Raw genomic sequence first — 23,622 nt, forward strand, 5'->3', positions numbered from 1 at the left:
GAGGAGAAGGGGATGACAGAGGATGAGATGGTTGGATGGCATCACCGACTCGACGGACATGAGTCTGAGTGAACTCCGGGAGTTGGTGATGGACAGGGAGGCCTGGCATGCTGCGATTCATGGGGTCACAAACAGTCGGACACGACTGAGGGACTGAACTGAACTGAAAACTTGAAAGATCCTCTATGTATAGGTCAGTAAAACTGATACTAATATTTTGATTCTCCTGAATTGATCTCAAGTTTCAATGTAATCCCAATCAAAATTCCAGTAAGTTTTTTTGTGTGGAAACTGACAGCAACTGATTCTAAAATTTCTATAGAAAGTCCAGTATTACCCAAAATAATATTTGAGAAGAAAAAACTTAGAGAATTTTAGATTATCAGATTTAAAGACTCACCGCAAAATTACAATATTAAGAAGTTGTTTTAACATACCAGTAGACATATAGATGGAGAAGGCAATGGCACCCCACTCCAGTACTCTTGCCTGGAAAATCCCATGGACGGAGGAGCCTGGTAGGCTGCAGTCCATGGGGTCGTTCAGAGTCGGACACGACTGAGCGACTTCATTTTCACTTTTCACTTTCCTGCATTGGAGAAGGAAATGGTAACCCACTCCGGTGTTCTTGCCTGGAGAATCCCAGGAATGGGAGAGCCTGGTGGGCTGCCATCTATGGGGTCGCACACAGTCGGACACGACTGAAGCAACTTAGCAGCAGCAGCAGACATACAGATCTACTGAACAGTATAGTACTGAGTTCATTAAATATATGGTCAACTAATTTTCTACAAAGGATCCAAAGTAATTCAATGGGGAAAACAATAAAGAACACTTACAACTCAGTAGTAAGATAACTGATAACTGAATTTTTTAAAAATGTGCAAAAGATTTGACCAGACATGCATATTAAGGTTATGCATATTAAAGTTAGCATATTAAAAGTCACTCAATATATTTGTTATGAGAAAAGTATAAATTAAAACAATATTGCAATATCATTTCATATTCACCAGAATGGCTAATACTAAAAGACAGGCAATACTAGTACATTTAGAGATGAACTTTTAATACATCTCAGTAGCAGGATAATTCAGGTAAGCACTAAAATTGTCTATATATAAAATTAAAGCTAATGATCCAAAAAGATTAAAAAATCTTTATCATCCATTAAGTACTAGACAAAAAGTAGACGTTAACAACAACTAGATAAAAATTAGATATTTAAGAAAGGAAACAGGATAACACATTTCACTACAAATTCATGCTATCTATTCTCACTGAACATTATCTGATGCATCACTGATTCTTTCTGAAAAAACCCTGAACACAGACACTTATCTAAACTTTTCCCACTTTCCTAAACTTCTAACCTTACGCTTTAGTGAAAAGATTCAGAAAACCAAGGACATGGGAATCCTCAAATTTCTCCTCTCTGCTTCAAAACACCTCATTTTGTGACCTGTGTTCTTTTTCATCTCATCTTTAAGGAACAATTATCTTTTCTATTTTTACAAGGCTAGCATACCTGCCCAAGTCTCCTTGTTCGCGTGTATCAACCCATTTCTTGCACATCCAATCTCCACCTCTACACTGGTTGCTTTAATCTCAGTCATCAAACACGTTTAAGTTGCCCATCACCTTAAAATCTGTCGTAAACCCATAGCTTACTCAAGACACATTCACCACTGATATTAACAAAAGAGTATTGCAGGGATTCAGGACACTACCCCTAAATATGGCACCTTGGCATATCGGGTATTGTAAGTTACAGGCCTCTGAGAAAGAGCCGGTACAGGATGGACTTTCTTCTCTTGAACAGTGATAACACCCTCAAGTGAGAGGTATCCTCACTATAATCTGGAGAAAAGGTGCATACTTATCTTTAAAGTCAGAAGGACACAGAGAAATCTTAACAAGCAGGCCATGCTAAATTTCCCCCAGCTTGTAATTCTTAGCTCATACCACTCTGTCCTATTCACATTTTTCCATGACCTTCCACCCTTCCTCAGACCTGGCCTAAAATCACTCAAGTTTAACAGCTTCTCTGTTTTCTTGTGAAGGTACCTATGGTATGTAAAACATGAATTTGCAGGCTCTTCTCTTGTTAACTTGTATTTTCTAATAAAGTCACAGCTGAGAATCTAGAAGATTTGGAAAAAAAAATTCGTTTCCTCCCCTATAGTATTATACATACAGTTCATTCTGTACATCACATTATTTGTACTCTGGATAAAAATATTCTGTTCTCAATGGTCATAAAATATGCTAATATCTAACTCTAATCTTCAATTGAGCACTTTTGTTAATTTATCTCCACATTACTTTTTTACAACTTGTTTAAAAAATAGTGGTTACCCTACAGTTTATACTCTACACCTTTAATTAATCAGTGTCAGCCTTCAAATATTATTATACTGCTCCACAGGACTTCCTTGGTAGCTCAGTCAGTAAAGAATCTGCCTACTATGTGGGAGACCTGGGTTCGATCCCTGGGTTGGGAAGATACCTTGGAGAAGGGAATGGCAACCCATTCCAGTATTCTTGCCTGGGAAATCCAATGGACCGAGGAGCCTGGAGGGCTACAGTCCATGGGATCACAAAGAGTCAGACACAACTGAGCAGCTAACGCACATACTGCCCCACATGTTCTCTAAGGAAGTTAAACTGTATACTCTAAATTCCTTCCTCCTAACTTCTGTGCTTTTGTTGTTGTCTGTTTTATTTTTACATACACTATAGACCATCAGGAGTTTGAAACTATTAATACTTTCTGTTTTAGGCTGTTAGTTATCTTTCAAAGAAATCAAAATAAAAATTTAGTTTAACTCACTTTATTCCATGTCTAGAGCTCTTCATTCGTTTGTATCAAACCAACATTCTGTTCGCAACCACAGCTCTTATGCCTGAAAAACTTCCTGTAACAATCTTGTAGAGTAAATCTGCTAGCAATAAATTCTGGTTTTATTTAAGAAAAACTTCAACACTTCAGTTTTGAAAGATATTTTGCTCGGCACTGATCTCAGGGTTGAAAGTTTTTTCATTCAGCACTTTATAGTCACTATTCTACTGTCTTCTGCCTTGAATAGCTTCTGAGAAAAAGGCAGCTCTATTACTTCTCTTTGTTCCTTTATATGTAGCGTGTCTTCTCCCCCTCTCACAGTCTTCAGTATTTTATCCTTTTGTTTTCAACAGTCTAAATATTCTATGCTTAGGTGGGCTTGTTTTTGTTGGTGTTAGTAGGATGGGGATTTATCCAGCAAGGTGCTCTTTGACCTTCATGGATTTGTGGATCCCAACTACATAATTGTTACACTGCTCCATATTATTCCACAATATTGGATGCTTTCTTCCATGGTTTTTTTCACTTTTTTCTCCTCTGTTTCAGTCTGGGTAATTTTTATTGATTTACCTTCAGTTTCGGTGATTCTCTCCACGGCTGTTTCAAGTCTATTGATTATCTTGTCAAAGACACCTTACACCTCTGTTAGTGTAGACTGTATTTCTAGCACTTCCATTTTATCAATGTTTATAATTTCTAAATCACAGTTGAAACCATCTGATCTGGCATATAAATAAGTACAACTAACAGTCTTAGGTAGACACTGTGTCCCTGGGTCTTAGAGACGTGGCCTTCTCAGAGCCCCTTCCCTCGTCCCAGCTGTAGTTCTGCACAGATTCCCGCCCCTTCCCACAGGGGTGGAGGATTTTTTCTGTTTGCCAGAGTATCTCAGAGAGGGTCTGTCTGCGTTGATGATAACCTCCTGGCACTGAAATCACTGCTACTTCTTTCTTGATGGTGGAGAAGGGATGACAGCATTCTTGTTGTCCTGATTTGACTTCAGTCATAGGTGGATACTGTGCCCACAGAGCTCAGGGATGTGGCCCCTCTGAACTATAACTCAGGCATACATTCCCTTCCCCAACAGAGGGGTAGAGAGTTTTCCCTATTCCATTTTCCTAGTTGAGTTTTATTCAGTACTATAAGGTCAAGAGCAGCTTTCATCCTTCTCGTTGTGTTTCTTCGTATCTCCCCACAGATGAAGGCTCCTGCCCCACGAAGTATACAGGGACAGAGTTCCAGGCCTCTCCTCCTTACCAACGGACACTCTTCTCTGCCCTTGGGCCACCCACCGCAAAGGAAGCGTTTTAAGTACCCTCACCATATAGAGGACCATGAGTAGAACTCTGTTATTTGTGGCCTTCATCCTCTACCAGCCTGCCTGTGGCCTTGACCAATTCACTAAGCTTAATTCCTACCAGTACCTGCTTGCACCTGCTCCAGGTAGACAAACCCTTGTATCTTATAATCACCTGTAGGCACCTGTCTTTCCTTAGATTTCAGTTCATTGTTCTGCAAACTCATCTCTCCAACAGGTTCAAGAAAAGTCATGAACTTGGTTTGGACTCTTTTATTGTAAGCATAGAAATAATGCTCTTTTCATCGCTCTGTCTGTCTCTGAGGTTAATCTATTATTGATCCTTCTTTCACTCCACGTATGGCCATAATCAACAACAGATTTTTAATATTCCCACTTATCTAATCCAACGAAAAGGCCGCCTGTTTGGTCTCAGCATCTAAATATTAATCCAGGGAAAAAATGAGTGACTTTGCTGATGTACCTCCACCAAGGATGTAAGAGAACTGTTTTCTGCTCAGTTTTGGTTTGAGGGGAGAAGGGATGTGAAAGAGATGGATGGAAAAATGGCATTGTCATTAACAGTTCTACCAAGCAAAATAATGGGATCGACAATTTCCTGAGTGCTATTTGAAGTGTATCATGTATCTGGACAGACAAAAATCAATATATGTCCCCAAAAGATACCGCCTCACCTTGGTAAACAAGGACACACACTAATGATAACAATTTAGGGACTTACTGATTAAAGAACATGATTTTAAATATTTATTTGTTTGACTGGGTCAGGTCTTAGTCGTGGCACTGGGATCTTTCACTGTGGCACATGGCCTCTCTAGCTGTGGCGCATGGGCTCTGGAGCTGCTGCCCACATGCCCAGCTGCTCCACTGCATGTGGGATCTTAGTTCCCTGACCAGGGGTCAAACCCACATTCCTTTCACTGCAGGGCAGATTCCCAACCAAATGGACTATGAAACAAGTCCCAAGAACATGATTTTAAATGTTAAACTTAATTATGTTTAGCTTTCATTTTCTCATATAAAAAACTTTTGTTTAACAAAACAAGCTGTATCAACTAGAACTTATTTTTAACAATAAAAAAGATAAAATTCAGCCATAAAAAGGACAAAATAATGCCATCTGTAGGAACATGGATGGACCTAGAGATTGTCATACTGAGTGAAGTAAGGCAGACAGAGAAAGATAAATATCATATGACATGGCTTATACGTGGAATCTTAAAAAAAAAAGGGGTATAAATGAACTTATCTATAAAACACAAATAGAGTTACAGATGTAGAAAACAAATTTATGATTTCCAGAGGATGATACTAGTTATCCATTTTATTATTTATAAATAAAATAAGGATGATATTAGTTGTCTATTTTATTATTTATAAAATAGACAACTAATATCATCCTTATTTTATTATTTATAAAATAGATAACTAATAAGGACCTACTAATATATTAATAGCACAAGGAACTCCACTCAATACTCTCAGCTTTCTCAGTCTCCTTCTTCACTCTGCCATTAGAGTGGTAACATCTGCATATCTGGTGTTATTGATATTTCTCCCTTCAATCTTGAGTTCAGCCTGTGAGTTTTCCAGCTTGACATTTCACATGATGTACTCTTCATTTAAGTTAAATAAGCAGGGTGACAATATACAGCCTTCTACTCCTTTCCTGATTTTGAACCAGTCAATGTTTCATGTCTGGTTCTAACTATTGCTTCTGGTCCTACATACACGTTTCTCAGGAGGCAGGTAAGAGTGAAAAAGTTGGTTTAAAAGTCAACATTCAAAAAACTAAGATCATGGCATCCAGTCCCATCACTTCATGGCAAACAGATGGGGAAACAATACAAACCGTGACAGACTTTATGTTCTTGGGCTCCAAAATCACTGCAAACAGTGGCTGCAGCCACAAAATTAAAAGATACTTGCTCCCTGGAAGAAAAGCTATGATAAAGAAAACCTAGACAAGCATATTAAAAAGCAGAGACATCACTTTGCCAACAGAGGTCTGTCTAGTCAAAGCTGCGGCTCCTCCAGTAGTCATGGATGGATGTGAGGGTTGGACCATAAAGAAGGCTGAACACTGAAGACCTGATGCTTTCCATTGGGTAGTTTCAGGTATTCACTCAGTAAGTGAATGTTTGTTGAAAGCCTACCACATTCCTGGCAGTAGCTAGCAACTTAGTCTTATACATATGTCCCTCTGTTCTTGGGGAAATACACACGGAAACAGTTAAAAATCAATACAGAGTAAGAGCTCTATTGAACTAAGAACAGTATACCACAGAAACAAGTGAAAGTGAAGTCACTCAGTCGTGTCTGACTCTTTGCGACCCCAATGGCCTGTAGCCTGCCACACTCATCCATCATGGGATTTTTCAGGCAAGGATGCTGGAGTGGGTTGCCATTTTCTTTCTCCATGGGATCTTCCTGACTCAGTGATCAAACCCAGGTCTCCCACACTGCAGGCAGACTCTTTACTGTCTGAGCCACCAGGGAAGCAAGTCCAGATTTGAAGGGATAAGGAAACATCTTCTAGAGGAAGGAAAATCTCAGTTGAACCCTGAATTTAAAATAGGAGGCTGCTAGCTGAGTGCTGCAGAATAGATGCCTTCAAATAGTGGTTCTGGAGAAGACTTTTGAGAATCCCTTGGACTGCAAGAAGATCAAACCAGTGGATCCTAAAGGAAATCAACCCTGAATATTCACTGGAAAGACGGATGCTGAAGCTGAAGTTCCAATAATTTGGCCACCTAATGCAAAGGGCCGACTCACTGGAAAAGACCCTAATGCTGAGAAAGATTGAGGGCAATCTTTGAGGAGCAGAAGAAGGTGGCAGAGGATGAGATGGTAAGATAGCATCACGACTCAATGGACATGAGTTTGAGAAAACTCAGGGAGGTAGTGAAGGACAGAGAGGTCTGGCATGCTGCAGTTCATGGGGTCACAGAGTCAAACATGACTTAGGGACTCAACAACAGTATTCACTTGCACAACTTCCCCTCTCTCCACCTCCCCAAACACTGTAATTTGATATCTATCCTCTAAATTTCTACAGGAAGAGGCTCTAAAGAAGTCTTGAAAAACTGCTCAAAGCCTGTGTGTGTGTGCATAGTATGTGCTCAGTCATATCAGACAGACTCTTTGCGACCCTATGGACTGTAGCCCGCCAGGCTCCTCTGTCTATGCAATTTTCCAGGCAGGAATATTGGAGTGAGTTGCCATTTCCTCCTCCATGGGATCTTCCTGACCCAGAGATCAAGCCCTCAACTCCCCTATTAGCAGGCAATTCTTTACCACGGAGCCACCTGGGAAGCACATGACTTACTCTCAGTTCTAATCAACCTTTACCACTGATAACTCCTCCTCCATTCTGCTTAAAACTCTTGCCACACACTACCATCACCTTGGAACCTGCCTTTAAAATTCTGATTGATTGTCTTATTTTCCGACTGCAGTTTACTCTTGCTAAAATCTTTCCAGGTTCACACATACGTTAAATGTAGGTATTTCCCAGGGTTCTACCCTCAGGTATCTTCGCTTTTTGCTCTATCAATGTTTTCTAATAATCTCTGATTCCCATGACTTCCTCTCCCACAAACATGTTGCTGTTTGTCAACCCCTTTTAAATCATATCTATATCTGAATTCTCTCCTGTGTTTATTTAGTCAAAATTCCCAGTAGACATTTCAAACTAGATATTTTACATGGAAACTTCAAATAAATATTAGAAAAAATATTCATTTATATATCAAATTAATATATCAAGATGATGTCTTCCCCTCCCCATCATCAAAATAAAATGGTATGATCATATATGATCATCTGTACCATTTTTCTAGATTCCACACATAGGTGTTAATATATGACATTTGTTTTTCTCTGACTTCAGTCTGTATGGTAGTCTCTTGATCCACTGCTATACAGTAGAAACTAATACAATATTGCAAAGCAACATTATTCCAATAAAAAATAACTTAAAAAACAATGTAAAATAAAACCCATAGTTTCTTCCTTTTGGGGTTTCCTAGTGGTCCAGTGGTAAAGCATCCGCCTACCAGTGTAAGGGAAATAAGTTCGATCCCTGGTCCAGGAAGATGTCACATGCCATTGGGCAACCAAGTGTGCAGACCACAACTGCTGAAGCTGCCTGTGCACCCTCGCTCCACAACACGGAAAGCCAGGGCAATGCGAAGCCCGCACACGGCAACCAGAGGAGCCCCGCTCACTGCGGTGAGAGAGCCCACACAGCAACTGAAGACCTGAGGCAGCCAAAATCATAAACCAATTAGAGAATTTTCTTCCTTTTGACACTCACCATTTGACTACTGCTACAATATCCGTATAGTATTTATAACATGGTGGGAGAACTGAAGGAAAAAGGGACAGTGTAATAGCTAGTGTCAATGAAATACCTTATTGTGGAGATACTGCAACAGATTAAAACAAAAAATCAGAAAGGTGACCACCAGCCTCATGGAAATATGACTCACTCCTCTTTTTTCTCCTTTTTGATTTACAACTAATTGGACATCTCTAAATGAAAAAAAAGAAAAAAAGCAACTCTGTACATCACACCGTGACACTTGTGAGACCCACACACATGTGCACCGGAAGGGAGCAGACAGCAGAACTAGAGCTCGGCTGCGGCAGTGAGGTGGCGCTAGGAGGGCGGAGATGGCGGAGGTGGCGCTGAGGTGGCGGAGGTGGCTGAGGTGGCGCTGAGGTGGTGGAGGTGGCTGAGGTGGCGCTGAGGTGGTGGAGGTGGCTGAGGTGGCGCTGAGGTGGTGGAGGTGGCACTGAGGTGGCAGAGGTGGCTGAGGTGGCGCTGAGGTGGTGGAGGTGGCTGAGGTGGCGCTGAGGTGGTGGAGGTGGCTGAGGTGGCGCTGAGGTGGCAGAGGTGGCGCGGGGATGAGGGAGGTGGCTGAGGTGGCACGGAGGTGGTGGATGGGGCCCTGAGGAAGCGGAGGCCACGTGGCGCTGAGGAAGTGGAGGTGGCGCTGAGTTGGGAGCGCAGCGTCAGGCAGTGGAACCGCGTGACCTTCCTGGTGGAGGAGGCGGAGCGAGCGGAAGGCTAGGCGGCAAGCGCCTCACGCTCTGCAGCAAGAAGAGCTCACCGCTCTCTGAGGACAGAGGGCAGTGACTGGGGAAGGGAGACGGAGGCAGCCGACAAAGAGATACGAAGGAAGAGCTTCCTGCTGTCTGCCCCAGGATGCTGGCCCTAGAACTGTTGGGAACCCTCCGACTGAAACGAACCCTACTGGGTCATGGGTAAGCCAAATACGCAAGTGCTAAGGACACACTTCCTCCAACTTGAGTGAGTGAAGTCGCTCAGTCGTGTCTGACTCTTTGCGACCCTGTGGACTGTAGCCCACCAGGCTCCTCCGTCCATGGGATTCTCCAGGCAAGAGTACTGGAGTGGGTTGCCATTTCCTTCTCCGGGGGATTTTCCCAACCCAGGGATCGAACCCAGGTCTCCCGTGTTGCAGTCAGACGCTTTAACCTGTGAGCCACCAGGGAACCCCAACTTAGCTGCCACCTTTTTACATTTTTTTAAAACGCATGCTCTTGTCCCCCAGCTTAGCAGCAGCCAAGTCCTCGCTAGTAAGAAAAACCAAAAACTTGTGCTCTACTGCCACCTTCTGGCAAACAAAAAGGCTCCTAATTACCAACCTATTGAACAGTTAGAACCACAGTAAACAAACTCTTGCCTAAGTGAGAAAGATATTCACTAACTCAAATTTGATGGCAAAGGCACTTTTCATCAAACACCATGAAAAATTCCAGCAATAAAGTATTACGAAAAGAAAAAAGCAATTTTCTAGCAGCCAAACCTAAAGACACAGAATATTGCAATTTAACTGATAAAGAATTAAAAATAGCTGTTATGAAGAAATTCAGTGAGCTACAAGAAAACTCAAAATGACAATACAATGACCTTAAGAATAAAATAAGGAATATTTTACCAAAGAGGCTGAAATTCTAAAAAAGAACCAAACTGTATTGTACTCACACAAAAACAGACACATTGACCAATGGAACAGAATAGAAAGTCCAGAATTAAATTCCAGTAGATAAAGTCAACTAATATTTGACAATAGAGCCAAGAATATGCAATGGGGAAAGAGTAGTCTCTTCAACTAATGGTGCTGGAAAACTGGAAAAATACATGCAAAACAATGAAATTATACTCTCTCATGTCACTTACAACAATTACCTCAAAAAAGATCAAAGACATAAGACTTGATAACATAAAACTCCTAGAAGAAAACGTAGGGAAGAAGCAATGTCTTGGCAGTGATTTTTTTAGTATGACACCAAAAGGACAAACAACAAAAACAAAAATCAACACATGTGACTACATCAAAATCAGAAGTTTCTGCATAGCAGAACCAGCAATTAACTAAATGAAAAGATAACTTACAGAATGTGAGACAACTTTTTCAAACCATGTATCAGATAAAGAGTTAACATTCAAAATGTATAAAGAATTTAGTCAACTTCATCACACACACAAAAAAAAGTCCGATTAAAAAACAGGCCAAAGAACAAGAGGCAAAGAGTACATCAAAATGGTCAACAGACACGTGAAAAGATGCTCATCACTAATCAGAGAAATGGTAATGAAAGCCACAACAAGGTATCACCAAACACCTGTCACAATGGGTATCATCAAAGGCAAAGAATAACAGATGTTGGGAAGGATGTCAGGAAAAGGGAATCTTCATGCACCATTGGTGGGAGTGTAAACTAGTGCAGCCACTGTAGTAAACAGTATGGAATTTCCTTAAAAAATTAAAAATAGATGTATTATACGATCTTGAAATTCCACTTCTAGGTATATACCCCAAAAATGAAAATAGGATTTCAGCAGAATATATGCACTCTCATGGTGATTGCTGCATTATTCCCAATAGCCAAGATACGAAGACAACCCAAGTGCCCATCAATGAATGAATAAATAACAAAGATGTAGAACGTATACACAATGGAATATTATTCAGCCACGACAAAGGAGGATATCCTTCCATTTGTGACAACATGGATGTACATTAAACACATTACGCTATGTGAGATGGGCGTCCCAGATGGTGCTAGTGATAAAGAACCTGCCTGCCAATGCAGGAAGCCTAAGAGACATGGGCTCAATCGCTGGGTTGGGAAGATCCCCTAGAGGAGAAAATGGCAACCCCCTCCTGTATTCTTGCCTGGAGAATCTCATGGAGAGAGAAGCCTGGCTGGCTACAGTCCATAGGATCACACAGAGTCGGACACGACTGAAGCAACTTAGCATGCACACATGCTATTTGAGATGAGTCAGACAGATAAAGTCAAGTTATTGAATCTAAAAAGTCAAAATGAACAACAGAATAAAATGACTGTTACCAGGGGATGAGGGTGGCGGAGATAAGAGTGTTTAAGGGTACAAACTTACAACAAGTACTAAATAAGCTATAGAGATCTAATGCACAGTATAATGAATATAAGCAATAATGTGCTAAGGCACTTCAGTTGTGTCCGACTCTTTGTGACCCTATGGACTGTAGCCTGCCAGATGCCTCTGTCCATGGGATTCTCCAGGCAAGAATACTGGAGTGGGTTGTCATTTCCTCTTCCAGGGGATCTTCCCGACCCAGGGATCAAACCCACGTCTCTCATGTCTCCTGCATTGGCAGGTGGGTTCTTTGCCACTAGCACCACCTGGGAAGCCTCATAAGCACTAATATCATACTATAAATATGTAATATAATAAATATCCCTATCAGCAAAAAAAAAAAAAAGCTAGTAACAGCTGACTCACAGCACCTGTAAATAAGTATCACTAACACTGTTGTAAACCAGATGTGGTAAATGCCTAGGAGGGATGCACTCAGTTCATTTAAAAAGGCCAAGTCATCAGATACCTGCTTTAATATCAGTTCCATATTCCTGAACTTGTATATGATCAATAAAGGAATTGTTACATCTATTCAGTGTCAGTCAGGCTTCTTCATATCTGAACATTCACTTTCAAGAACAAGCATTCTAAATGTGGCTACAAATGTGACTTGTAGTCTAAAAGCTCTAAATATGCTCTAAATATAGAAATTTTTTTCAGTTTACATATAAATGTTTATAATTATGAAGAAGAGATGTTGCAGTAATTGATGTACTCTGAAAGCTGTTTAAGTATAAAAATTATAATTAAGAACTTTTAAATAGTTAAAATAAATTAACAGTAAACCAGACTGACAGTTAAAATATAAATATTAAGAGAGTATGTCACCAAAAAACATCAAGGAAGAACATGTTATCCTCTTTTCATTTCATAAATATTTATAAAAATTTAAATACTAACACAAGAAAAAACACCAGAGATTAAATCATAGTAAAATAACTTTAGGAGAACTATTTTGGTATACAAACTAGAATAAGTAAAAAGCAAAAATGAAGCCTATGTTGTCTCAGGACTATCTGGGAAAATGAGATTGGGGTCTATCTTCCTACAGTACTGTGTTAAGTTGTTTCAGTCGTGTTCAACTCCATGCAACCCTATGGACTGTGGCTCGCCAGGTTCCTGTCCTACTTCCCTAGAAACCACAGAGTTAAGATAAACGTAAAATGTTCGTCTGCCTAGTTTACTTTGAAATCCCTAATTCTTGAGATTCCACTTAGACTGATGAACTTCAGGTTAGCATAACATGCATACCCTGGGCCTATGTGACTAAAATGTAATAGAAGATTTGTGTAAGTGACTTAGCAGCAGCAGCAAGGCTATGATTGGGCTGCCCCAGTGGCTCAGATGGTAAAGCGTCTGCCTGCAATGTGGGAGAACCAGGTTCAATCCCTGGGTCAGGAAGATCCCCTGGAGAAGAAAATGGCAAACCACTCCAGTATTCTTGCCTGGAAAATTCCACGGACTGAGGAGACTGGTAGGCTATAGTCCACGGGGTCACAAAGAGTCGGACACGACTGAGCAACTTCACTTTCACTTTTCAAGGCTATGATTTAGTGCCAAGTCCACACACTCTGAGCTCTCATCATGGCAGCCATCCATGGTCCAGGAGAAAAAGAAGGTACAAAAAGAAGATGGTTGGTGGGTCCTTCCATACGATGAAGATGCTCAGTATTCTCTATTTCTTGTCTCCTATCCTTCCCTGACGTCTCCAAGGCTACATCTATCCTACTTTACTCTTTCCCTTCATTAGACATTTGATCCAAGCAGAGCTAAATTAAGTTCTTTCAGAAGCTGAATGATACTGAGAAAGAAGTTGTGAAAGCCATGTTATGTTAATAACAGGAAGTTAAAGACAGACTCTTGAACTTCTATTTATAAGGTTCCTAAAGCAAATACTCTCTTGGATTCTATAAAATAAACTTTTATTCTTTTAATGACCTTTTAATTCTTTTAACCTTTTTTGCTTAAGCATTGTAAAATTATACACAAACACATATACAACACACACACAGGCTCAAATGTATGTACACAATTCTTACGTTATTGGTGGACTTGTTAAAAAATAACTATTTCAGGTCAACAAAAAGGATGGAGGGAGAAGAAAAGAGTGTAATCATGTATGTTATGAAGCTAAGGAACAGGTAGGAGTTGATATTCTCTTGTGGACTATCTGACTTAGCACTTTGGATGACAAAGGGTAAAGGAACCAGACAGTGTCTTCAGCTAGCATAGGTGAAGAGAGGTTGTTAAGATCTCATTTGTTCCAGAAAACAGTTATAACATATTTATATATTATGCAAATGAGTATATATTTATATACTCGAACATTTTTTACAAACATGTGAAAATGAACATTAAAATTCCACAAGGAACATTTCAGCGAATAATTTGAAGGAAAAAAATTAGTGAATAATAAGAGAGAAAACTATCAATTTTATAAATGTTGGCTGAAATAGTAAACAAATACAAAACTGTGGAGCTAAATATGATAACATAATCTAGCTAGGACGCCCATAAATTACCAAAAGTAAACTGTTAAGAGCCATAAGAATTTCCCATACACTGACCCACAATGAACCTACGTAACAGTTCACAATTCGGTGCACAGAGCTTAGCAGTACAGTAGTGCCTGAGGAGCAGTTGGAGAGGCCATGTCTTTACTCAAAGACAATTTAAATATCAGTCCTGCCTCTTATTGGCTCTATGATCTTCGGTAAGTAACTTAATTCTCTCCACCAGTTTCCTCACATACTGAGGGAAAAGTGATAGATCTTACCTCATAGACTTTATGAAGACTAAAGTTTCTGCGTATAAAGCATTTAAAACACCAGGTACACACTTAAATGTCAATAAATGTTACCTCTTATTTGACCAACTTATTCTTGGTCCAAACAGAAGCTAGACTGTATAGCGTTCTTGGCTTATGTTTTTCTGTGTCTCAATAATTTAAAAATCCATATTCCCTCAATGTTTTGCAATATTCAATCATTAAATAAATATTTATCTTTTATCAAACAATACACAAATGATGATTTTAAATTTAATGATATATTCAATTTCTTAAACTAAATTTAAAATACCCTTAATAAGATAAATTCCAGGAGTAAAACCAATATATTTTGGATAAAATGCATAGTATTCACTGTTATTTTACTAATTTTAACAAATGTATTAAGATAGAAACATTTTAAATTCATTTAAGACAGAATCTATTATATTACATAAAATTTAAAAACTAAATAAAACATGTGGATCTGTACTATTAAATAAAATGTAATGTTTCTTTCAGGCTCAGTAGCAACATTTTTTCTAAAATGTAGATCTAATTTATGTTACCTGAGAACTGATCATGCGCTGAGATGAGCGAGCAATGTTAGCAGGCAGACCAAAGAAACTAGGTTTGTCATCCTCTGGAAGTTTCTCAATGACAGCACGATAGTCCTAAATATAGAGAAGTAAAAAACAGTTTTTCACTAAAAATCAAGTTTACAACCACTGAAATCAGAAAGAACCAGAATACCAGTAAGTATTAAATTACTAGTTATTCATGTCACACTTTCTAGGTAAACCTCACTTTCAGTGTGTATAGTATTAATTCAGTTATCTAATGGAAATTCTCTTTGTCATGACTTCATTATACTTTCTTATCTGACATTTCTCATAATTGAAGGGACCCTGAATTGATTAAAGCAAACATATACGAGTGGCTATGCCTGTTGTTGTTCAGCCATTAGTTAGGTCGTGTATGAATATTTGTGACCCTATGGACTGTGGCACGCGACGCTTCCCTGTCCTTCACTATCTCCCAGAGTTTGCTTGAGTCAGTGATGCCATCTCACCATCTCTCTGCTGCCCTCTTCTTCTTTTGCCTTCTATCTTTCCAAGCATCGGGGTCTTTTCCAATGAGTCAGCTCTTCACATCAAGTGGTCCACGTATTGGAGCTTCAGCTCCATCATTAGTCCTTCCAATGAATATTCAGGGTTGATTTCCTTTAGGATGGACTGGTTGGATCTACTTGTAGTCTAAGGGACTCTCTTGGAGAAGGCAATGGCATCCCACTCCAGTACTCTTGCCTGGAAAATCCCATGGATGGAGGAGCCTGGTGGGCTGCAGTCCACGGGGTCGCTAAGAGTCCGACATGACTGAGCGACTTCACTTTCATGTCTCACTTTCATGCATTGGAGAAGGAAATGGCAACCCACTCCAGTGTTCTTGCCTGGAGAATCCCAGGGATGGGGGAGCGTGGTGGGCTGCCGTCTATAGGGTCACACAGAGTCGGACACGACTGAAGCAACTTAGCAGCAAGGGACTCTCAAGAGTCTTCTCCAACACCACAGTTCAAAAGCATCAATTCTTCAACACTCAGCCTTCTTTATGGTTCAACTCTCACATCCATACATGACTATGAACCTTTGTTGGCAAAGTGATATCTCTGCTTTTTAATACGCTGTCCAGGTTTGTCATAGATTTTCTCCCAAGAAGCAAGTGTCTTTTAATTTCATGGCTGCAGCACCATTCAAGGTGATTTTGGAGCCAGGAAGTGATGGGACTCAATGCCATCATCTTCGTTTTTTTGAATGCTGAGTTTGAAGCCAGGTTTTTCAATCTCCTCTTTCACCCTTATCAATAGGCTCTTTAAACTGGAAAGGCAGTCACTCCCTCATCCATCACAAATGGCATATGGGGAACCTGGTGCTAAACTATTCGTAGACGACCTGTTTTTAGGTCAGGGTTTCATAGGTAGCAGAGCAGCTTCCTCACTGCAATCTATTGAAAGTCAGCCCTTGACACAAGGGTTTGTAGAAGAAAAAAGTTCATTCTTTAAAAATGAAAAATAATTTAAAAACAGCAAAATAAAATTTTAAAAAGAGGCTCTTTAATTCCTCTTCACTTTCTGCCATTGTATCTGAGGTTGTGGATATTTCTTTGGCAATCTTGATTCCAGCTTGTGAGTCATCCAGCCCAGCATTTAACATAATGTACTCTGCATACAAGTTAAATAAGCAGGGTGACAATATACAGCCTTGTCGTACTCCTTTCCCAATTTTGAACCAGTCTGTTGTTCTATTTAAGGTTCTAACCCGCATACAGGTTTCTCAGGAGACAGGTAAGGTGGTCTGGTATTCCCATCTCTTTAAGAATTTTCCACAGTTTGTTGTGATCCCATATAGTCAAAGGCTTTTGCATAGTCAGTGAAGCAGAAGTGGATGTTTCTTTTCAAATTCCCTTGCTTTCTCTATGATCCAATGAATGCAATTTGATCTCTGGTTCCTTTGTGTTCAGTTGCTTCAGTCATGTCTGACTCTGTGTGACCCCATGGACTGTGGTCTACCAGACTTCTCTATCCATGGAATTTCCCAAGCAAGAATACTGGAGTGGGCTGCCATTTCCTTCTCCAGGGAATCTTCCCAACCCAGGAATCGAACTCTCATCTCCTGTGTCTCCTGCACTGGCAGATTCTTTACCACTGTGTGGTACCTCTGCCTTTTCTAAATCCAGCTTGTACATCTGGAAGTTCTTGGTTCATGTACTGCTGAACCCTAGCTTGAAGAATTTTGAACATAACCTTTTTAGCATGCAAAATGAGTGCAACTGTATGGTAGTTTGAGCATTCTTTGGCACTGCCCTTCTTTGGGACTGGAATGAAAATTGACCTTTTCCAGTCCTATGGCCAGTGCTCAGTTTTCCAAATTTGCTGACATATTGAGTGCAGCACTTTAACAGCATCATCCTTTAAGATTTTAAATAGCTTAGCTGGAATCCTGTAACCTACCAAAGACTAATCAGCAGAGTGTAGCTCTGCTTATAATGAAATAAATACTCTAACAATCTTTTTTTTTTTAACTTATAGAACCCTCAGAAACATACATACACACAGTCTGATGTACAAGAACTGCTTTGTAAATTCCAATTCCAGTTAGTCTTAACTAGTGAGGCGTGATGAAATGCATCAATAATCCTATCCTTTCATCCCAAGACTTACTGTAAGCACTATAAAGGCTTGATTTGTCAAGCATTCACCCAGTTTCCACTTCAGATGCTAGACAGGAAACTAAGAGTATACCAAGATGATTTATTCAGTTTGGTCCAAAGATGGGAATTGTTTAGTTTGTTTTCATGAAGATACAAGTTTATTTTAAGGCAGGTATTCTGTATGCATCTAAACTATTCTTGCTGAAGTGGGATAAACTGTTTTTAATGGAGCAGCCTCATCTTCTGCCCCTACCCTCTTCATCCTTTCTCATCCTTTGCAGCTGCCTCTCAAGAATTTCCAAGACACAGGTGCTGGAGTTAAACTCCAGGAAGTATGTCAAAGTTTGAAAAGAAATGCTGTTCTCTGAAATTTTTTCTCTCCTATAGCACAGTAAACTTCCTTAAGGTGTTCAGTCACATCATATTAATAGATATGCATAAATATATATGTATTATATGTGAGTGTATACTTGTGTATATGCATGCATTTGTGCATGTGTGTCTGTATGTCAAAGTGTTCTCCTCTCCTGGGAAACTCTGGCTTTCTCTTTCTATGTAACTCAATTAAATAGAAAGCTAAACATTGACTCTAGTGAATCATCTTATAATTTTTAAATTAAAAAAAAATTGTTTTCTCTTTTTTTCTTTTTATCATCTTTTTTGGCTCTGCCTTGCAGTATGTGAGATCTTAGTTCCCTGACCAGGGATTGAACCCATGTCCGCTGCCTGTGGAAGCATGGAGTCCTAACCACTGGACCACCAGGGAATTCACATAACCATCTTACAATTTTAAAACTACCGTTTTCTTTGTATTTATACACTTGGTTCATTTTTAAATATCTGTGAAACTTTCTCATTGAGACTGGGGAATCTTCTCTACTTTGGACATGTTTCCTAAGTAACAGACCTCTACATATCCAAACTGATATATTCTCACTTGGACACAAAAGAATGTATACCAAATGATATCCTTTACATGAAGTAGAGAGAGGCAAAACTGAACACAGGTTGTTGGAAATTAGGTTAATGTATCCTGTGCGAGGAGATTGTAACTAAAAGGGGAAGGACTTCCGGGGAGCTGATACTGTTGTTTCTTGATTCCAGTGCTGGTTATATTCACGTGTTCAGTGTACAAGTGAACTGAATTGTGCACTTATGACGTCTACTTTTATATATATATATTTTATTTTTCAATTTAAACTTCAAACAATAGAGACAAAAGACTTGTCAAGGTATGCTAACATGAGTACTATATATTTATCAGAAATAAATATATAATAATAAATATCTGTGATATTTCTGTCTGCACACTGACTCCAAGTTTCTTCTACTAAAAAGTAAACTCTATTGATGCATCAAGAGATCCACAATTCTTGAACAGGGTTATTATTGAGCAAATGTTCAATGAGTATTGTTGAATGATTAAATGAATGGAAACTGAAAAATAAAATAGATGGAATACTCAAAAAAACAGGTAAGATATTCAATAAGTAAAATATTTAATATTGGTAGTCAAGATTTTATTTTTTGATTTATGTTACTAAAACAAAGGCATTTTCTTGAAAAATATTTGAATGAGAGAAAAGGCACAATACTGAAAGAAGTATATAATTGAATTTATGTATATTTTGTAATTCATGAAGAAACATGTAATTTAAATACTCTAGGCAATAAAAACATTTTTGGGGGGCATTTACACAAATTGGTAGCAAAATAATTGAAATCTTTGGGCTACATTTTATACTATTTTCTGGAAAAGATGACTGCATTCTAGGAAACTTCTATAAGATGACTCAAAGCAAAAAGCTACAGTCAAATAAAACAAATTCATACAAACAAAAATGTTGCTATGAAATCTTTTTAGGTTAATATTTCTTGTAGCTTTAGAACTACTTTAAATTTATAAGCCAGAGTATGAAATAGACATCTGTTGAATAATATTTGCTTTTTTCAAATTTACTGTATCAGAGCACTCTCATAATTACAAACAAGTAGTATATCCTCCCATTCCAGATCTTCACAGCTGCCCTACAATTTAAAAATTTTCCTAGGCCACCACTTTCAAGATTTGTCTATCAACACTATTATCATCAATCAGTGCTCCCTAAGTATCCAAAAGCAATAGGACACCTAACTAGAGTTTAGAGAATCGGGCTGCATACTGGCATAATAAATAATAATCCGTATTTGTGAGTGATGACTGCTTGTACTTGTGAAAAGAAGCAACAACATATTTTAACAATGTAAGAAATTATGCAAGTTTCAATCTGGTGATAAATTGAAAACAATTAATGTTACCTACCAAAATGCTGCAGGATTTTGGCAGAGATATGGAGTATGGAAAAACACTTTTCTTGTTCCTTTCGCTTAATACATCAATTATTGAAGAATTAAAAAATTGCTTCAGGTATGATCGAAGAACTCTAAGGTCAAAGTAGTTATCTATGCGTCCTCCATAAATAGCATTTTCAAGCAAACCATGTACAAATTCCCACTGTACATCTTTGGAACCTATAATTAAAAAAAAAAAAATTGTTTCATTTCTAAGATATTAGAAATTCTCTAAAAATATTCTAAAACATTAAACAAATTTCAGGCTCTAGCTATATTTATAGACTATAATAATACATACTTAAAGCATTTAAATTATTCCTTAAGGCTTGATATTAACATTAATGCTCATCAATATTAGGGCTTCCCTGGTAGCTCAGCTGGTAAAGAATCTGCCTGCAATGAGGGAGACATGGGTTCAATTCCTGGGTTGGGAAGATCTCCTGGAGAAGGGACAGGCTACCCACTCCAGTGTTCTTGGGCTTCCCTTGTGGCTCAGCTGGTAAAGAATCCACCTGCAATATGGGAGACCTGGGTTCAACCTCTGGGTTGGGAAGATCTTCTGGAGAAGGGAACATCAGCTGGAGAAGGAAATGGCTACCCACTCCAATATTCTGGTCTGGAGAATTCCATAGACTGTATAGTCCCCACGGTCGCAAGGAGTCGGACATGACTGAGCAACTTTCATTTTCCAGCCTTTAAATTAACATTAATGTTCATTAATATTATTAATATAATCATAGAGGACCAATTCCAGGAAGGGAGTTATCACCATAGATAAGTACAGTATGAACTAGATATGGTGGTCAGGAAGGAACCTGGCAAAGTCTTTCAAATTTCCTCTCTGTTTCCCACTGTCTTTGCATAACCCAGAGATTTCCTTCCAAACATTTGCTTTTTTGCATGTCCACATAAACTGCCTTCCTCCTTTTGAAGGCTAAAGCCACTATCCCCACTTCACTACTTTTTTGTCTTTAGTTGAAGATGGTATTAAGAGCTTCAGTCATTATAGTAGGTTACTTAGTTTTCTTGATCTCTCACATATAAATACATTATTAATATCTTTTTTTGTTTATTTGTTGTGCTGTGCTTACTCACTCAGTCATGTCTGACTCTCTGCAACCCCATGGACAGTAGCCCACCAGGCTTCTCTGTCCATGGGATTCTCCAGGCAAGAATACTGGAGTGGTCTGTCATGCCCTTCTCCAGGGGATCTTCCCAACCCAGGGATCAAATCTGCATTACAGGCAGATTCTTTACCACCTGAGCCACCATCTTCCCTTATTAATTCATTTTATGTCAATGTAATTCTTTGACCAGCCAGAAGAACCTAAAAGGGTAGAGGAAAATTTCTTCCTCCATGACAGCAGTAAATGCAGAAAAACTATTTTAATCTACCTACTTAAGATCACTGATAGTATTACTAGCTTAGTTCTATTTCATTACTATAAAATTCAATGAACTTTTCCCCATTTTTACATTTAATTCTCCAGATGTGGAAGTCCCTTAATATCAGGAAATTTTGTAACTATAAGATTATATAGCAAAGACTTTTATCATGAGATTCAATGTAATTTTAAAGCATCTTACTTTTACAATAATTTCATTGGTATAATATATATATATAAATCATATGATGTTATTAATTAATCCATCATAAGCTGGAAACATAATGATAAACAAATCATTCACTTTCTCTATGCTTTGGTTTCCTCATCTTAAAAGGGTACTAATAATATATGCCTCATAGTGATGTAATAAAAATAAATAAATGTTCAAAAGCCTTTTGGAAAATTACCAAGTTTCTAAGCAAGATAAAATACTAGTAAATATCCTCAAAAATATGTTTTAAAATAAACTTTAAAACAACTCAAGTAATAAAATTAACTGCCCCTTAGCACAAAATGGGGAAATGCTGCATCATGTGTAGAAAAGAATGAGGGAGATGCTTCCAGAATGCTGGTAACATTCTATTTATTGATTTTGGACTAGTTACAAAGGTTCACTTTTTGAAAATCTATTGAATTGTACATTAATGTGTACTTTTCTGATGTATAATTCAAAAAAATTTAAATAAGCAAGAAAATCACCTGGAATACTATTTGGCATTAACTAACAACGGGGAACAAATACATTAATATCCTATCTACTGCTAATACATACATGACAGAAATATATTATACCTGACAGAAGACATAGATTCTCAGAATGGCATACTATATAGCACTGAGAATAAATGGACTATAATTGATATGTAACCATATGGATGAATCTCTCAAATACAACATTAGCTGAAAGAATCTAAATATTAAAGAGTACATGATGTATGATTTCAATTTTATAAATACAGGCAAACCTAGTCTATATAGGAAGGTATTGGTTTTATCACAGGAATAAGGATGAGAGAACTTGGAGAACAGTAGTGACTGAAAGGCAGCATTAGAGTATAATCTGAAGTATTGGTAATGTTCTGTTTCTTGATTAGACACTCTCACCTCTTTTATTCAAAATAGCTTAGAAATTCATAGCCACAGAAAAGAGAGAAGAAAAAGAAATAAAAGGAATTCAAATTGGAAAGGATGAAGTAAAACTGTTGCTGCTTCCACATTACATTCTATACATATAAAATCCTAAAGGTGCCACCAGAAAACTACTAGAGCTCATCAGTAAGTTTAGTAAAGTTGCAGAATAAAAAATTAATATATAGAAATCTGTTGCACTTCTATAAAATAACAACAAAATATCAGAAAGAGAAATTAAGGAAATAACCCCATGTACTATCACATTAAAAAGTATGTAATACCTAGGAATACACCTACCAAAGGAGGTGAAAGACCCATACTCTGAAGATACAAATGAAAGAAACTGAAGACAGCATAAACAGAAGGAAAGATACCCTGTGTCCTTACATTGTAAGAATCTATATTGTTAAAATGACCATACTACCCAAGGCAATCTATGGTCTCAATGCAATACCTATCAAATTACCATTGGCATTTTTCACAGAACTGGAACAAAAACAAAATGTTTAACTATGGAAACACAAAAGACCCTGAATAGACAAAGCAACCTTGAGAAAGAAGAATGGAGCTGGAGGGATCAAACGCCCTGACTTCAGACTATACTACAAAGCTACAGTAGTCAAAACAGTGTGGTACTGGCCCCACAACAGACACCTAGATCAACAGATCAGAAAAAAAGCCGAAGAGCAAATCCACACACTAAGGGCAAATTAATCTACAACAAAAGAAGCCAAAAATATACAATGGAGAAAAGACAATCTTCAATAAGTGGTGCTGGGAAAACTGGACAGCTATATGTAAAAGAATGAAATTGGAACATATTCTACCATGAAATACAAAAATAAGCTAAATATGGATTAAAGACTTAAATGTGAGACTGGATATTATAAAACTCCTAGAGGAAAACATAGGCAGGATATTCTTTGACATAAATCATAGCAATATTGTTTTGGACCTGTCTCCTAAAGAAAAATGAGTAAAAATGAAAAAGTGAGACTTAATTAAACTTAAAAGTTTTTTACAACAAAGAAAACCATCAACAAAAACAAAAAGATAACGTATGGAATGGTAAAAAATATTGGCAAACAATGAGACCACCAGGGGATTAACTTCCAAAATATACAAATAGCATTTTGTATACAAAATATACAAATATAATTCAATATAAAAAAAAACAAAACCCAACCAAAAAAACAG

The 23,622-nt window shown here is 38.2% G+C and overlaps 1 protein-coding gene across 4 annotated transcripts in view; it reads right to left on the reverse strand.

Annotated features, from left to right (window-relative positions):
- The window catches only part of DYNC2H1 (dynein cytoplasmic 2 heavy chain 1), a 393,081-nt gene that overhangs the window by 128,461 nt on the left and 240,998 nt on the right, over window positions 1-23,622 (reverse strand). For all 4 annotated transcript variants that reach the window (XM_086338264.1, XM_086338263.1, XM_086338267.1 and 1 more), the window contains 2 exons: window positions 19,875-20,083; window positions 14,935-15,039 (listed from right to left, as the gene is read on the reverse strand). In XM_086338264.1, coding sequence (XP_086194390.1) covers window positions 14,935-15,039; window positions 19,875-20,083 — 314 coding nt within the window. The remainder of the gene's footprint in view (window positions 1-14,934; window positions 15,040-19,874; window positions 20,084-23,622) is intronic.

This window comes from Bos grunniens, chromosome 15 (genome assembly GCF_055505025.1).
Source record: "Bos grunniens cultivar Pamir isolate PY7600 chromosome 15, Bosgru_T2T1.0, whole genome shotgun sequence".
Taxonomy (NCBI): domain Eukaryota; kingdom Metazoa; phylum Chordata; class Mammalia; order Artiodactyla; family Bovidae; genus Bos; species Bos grunniens.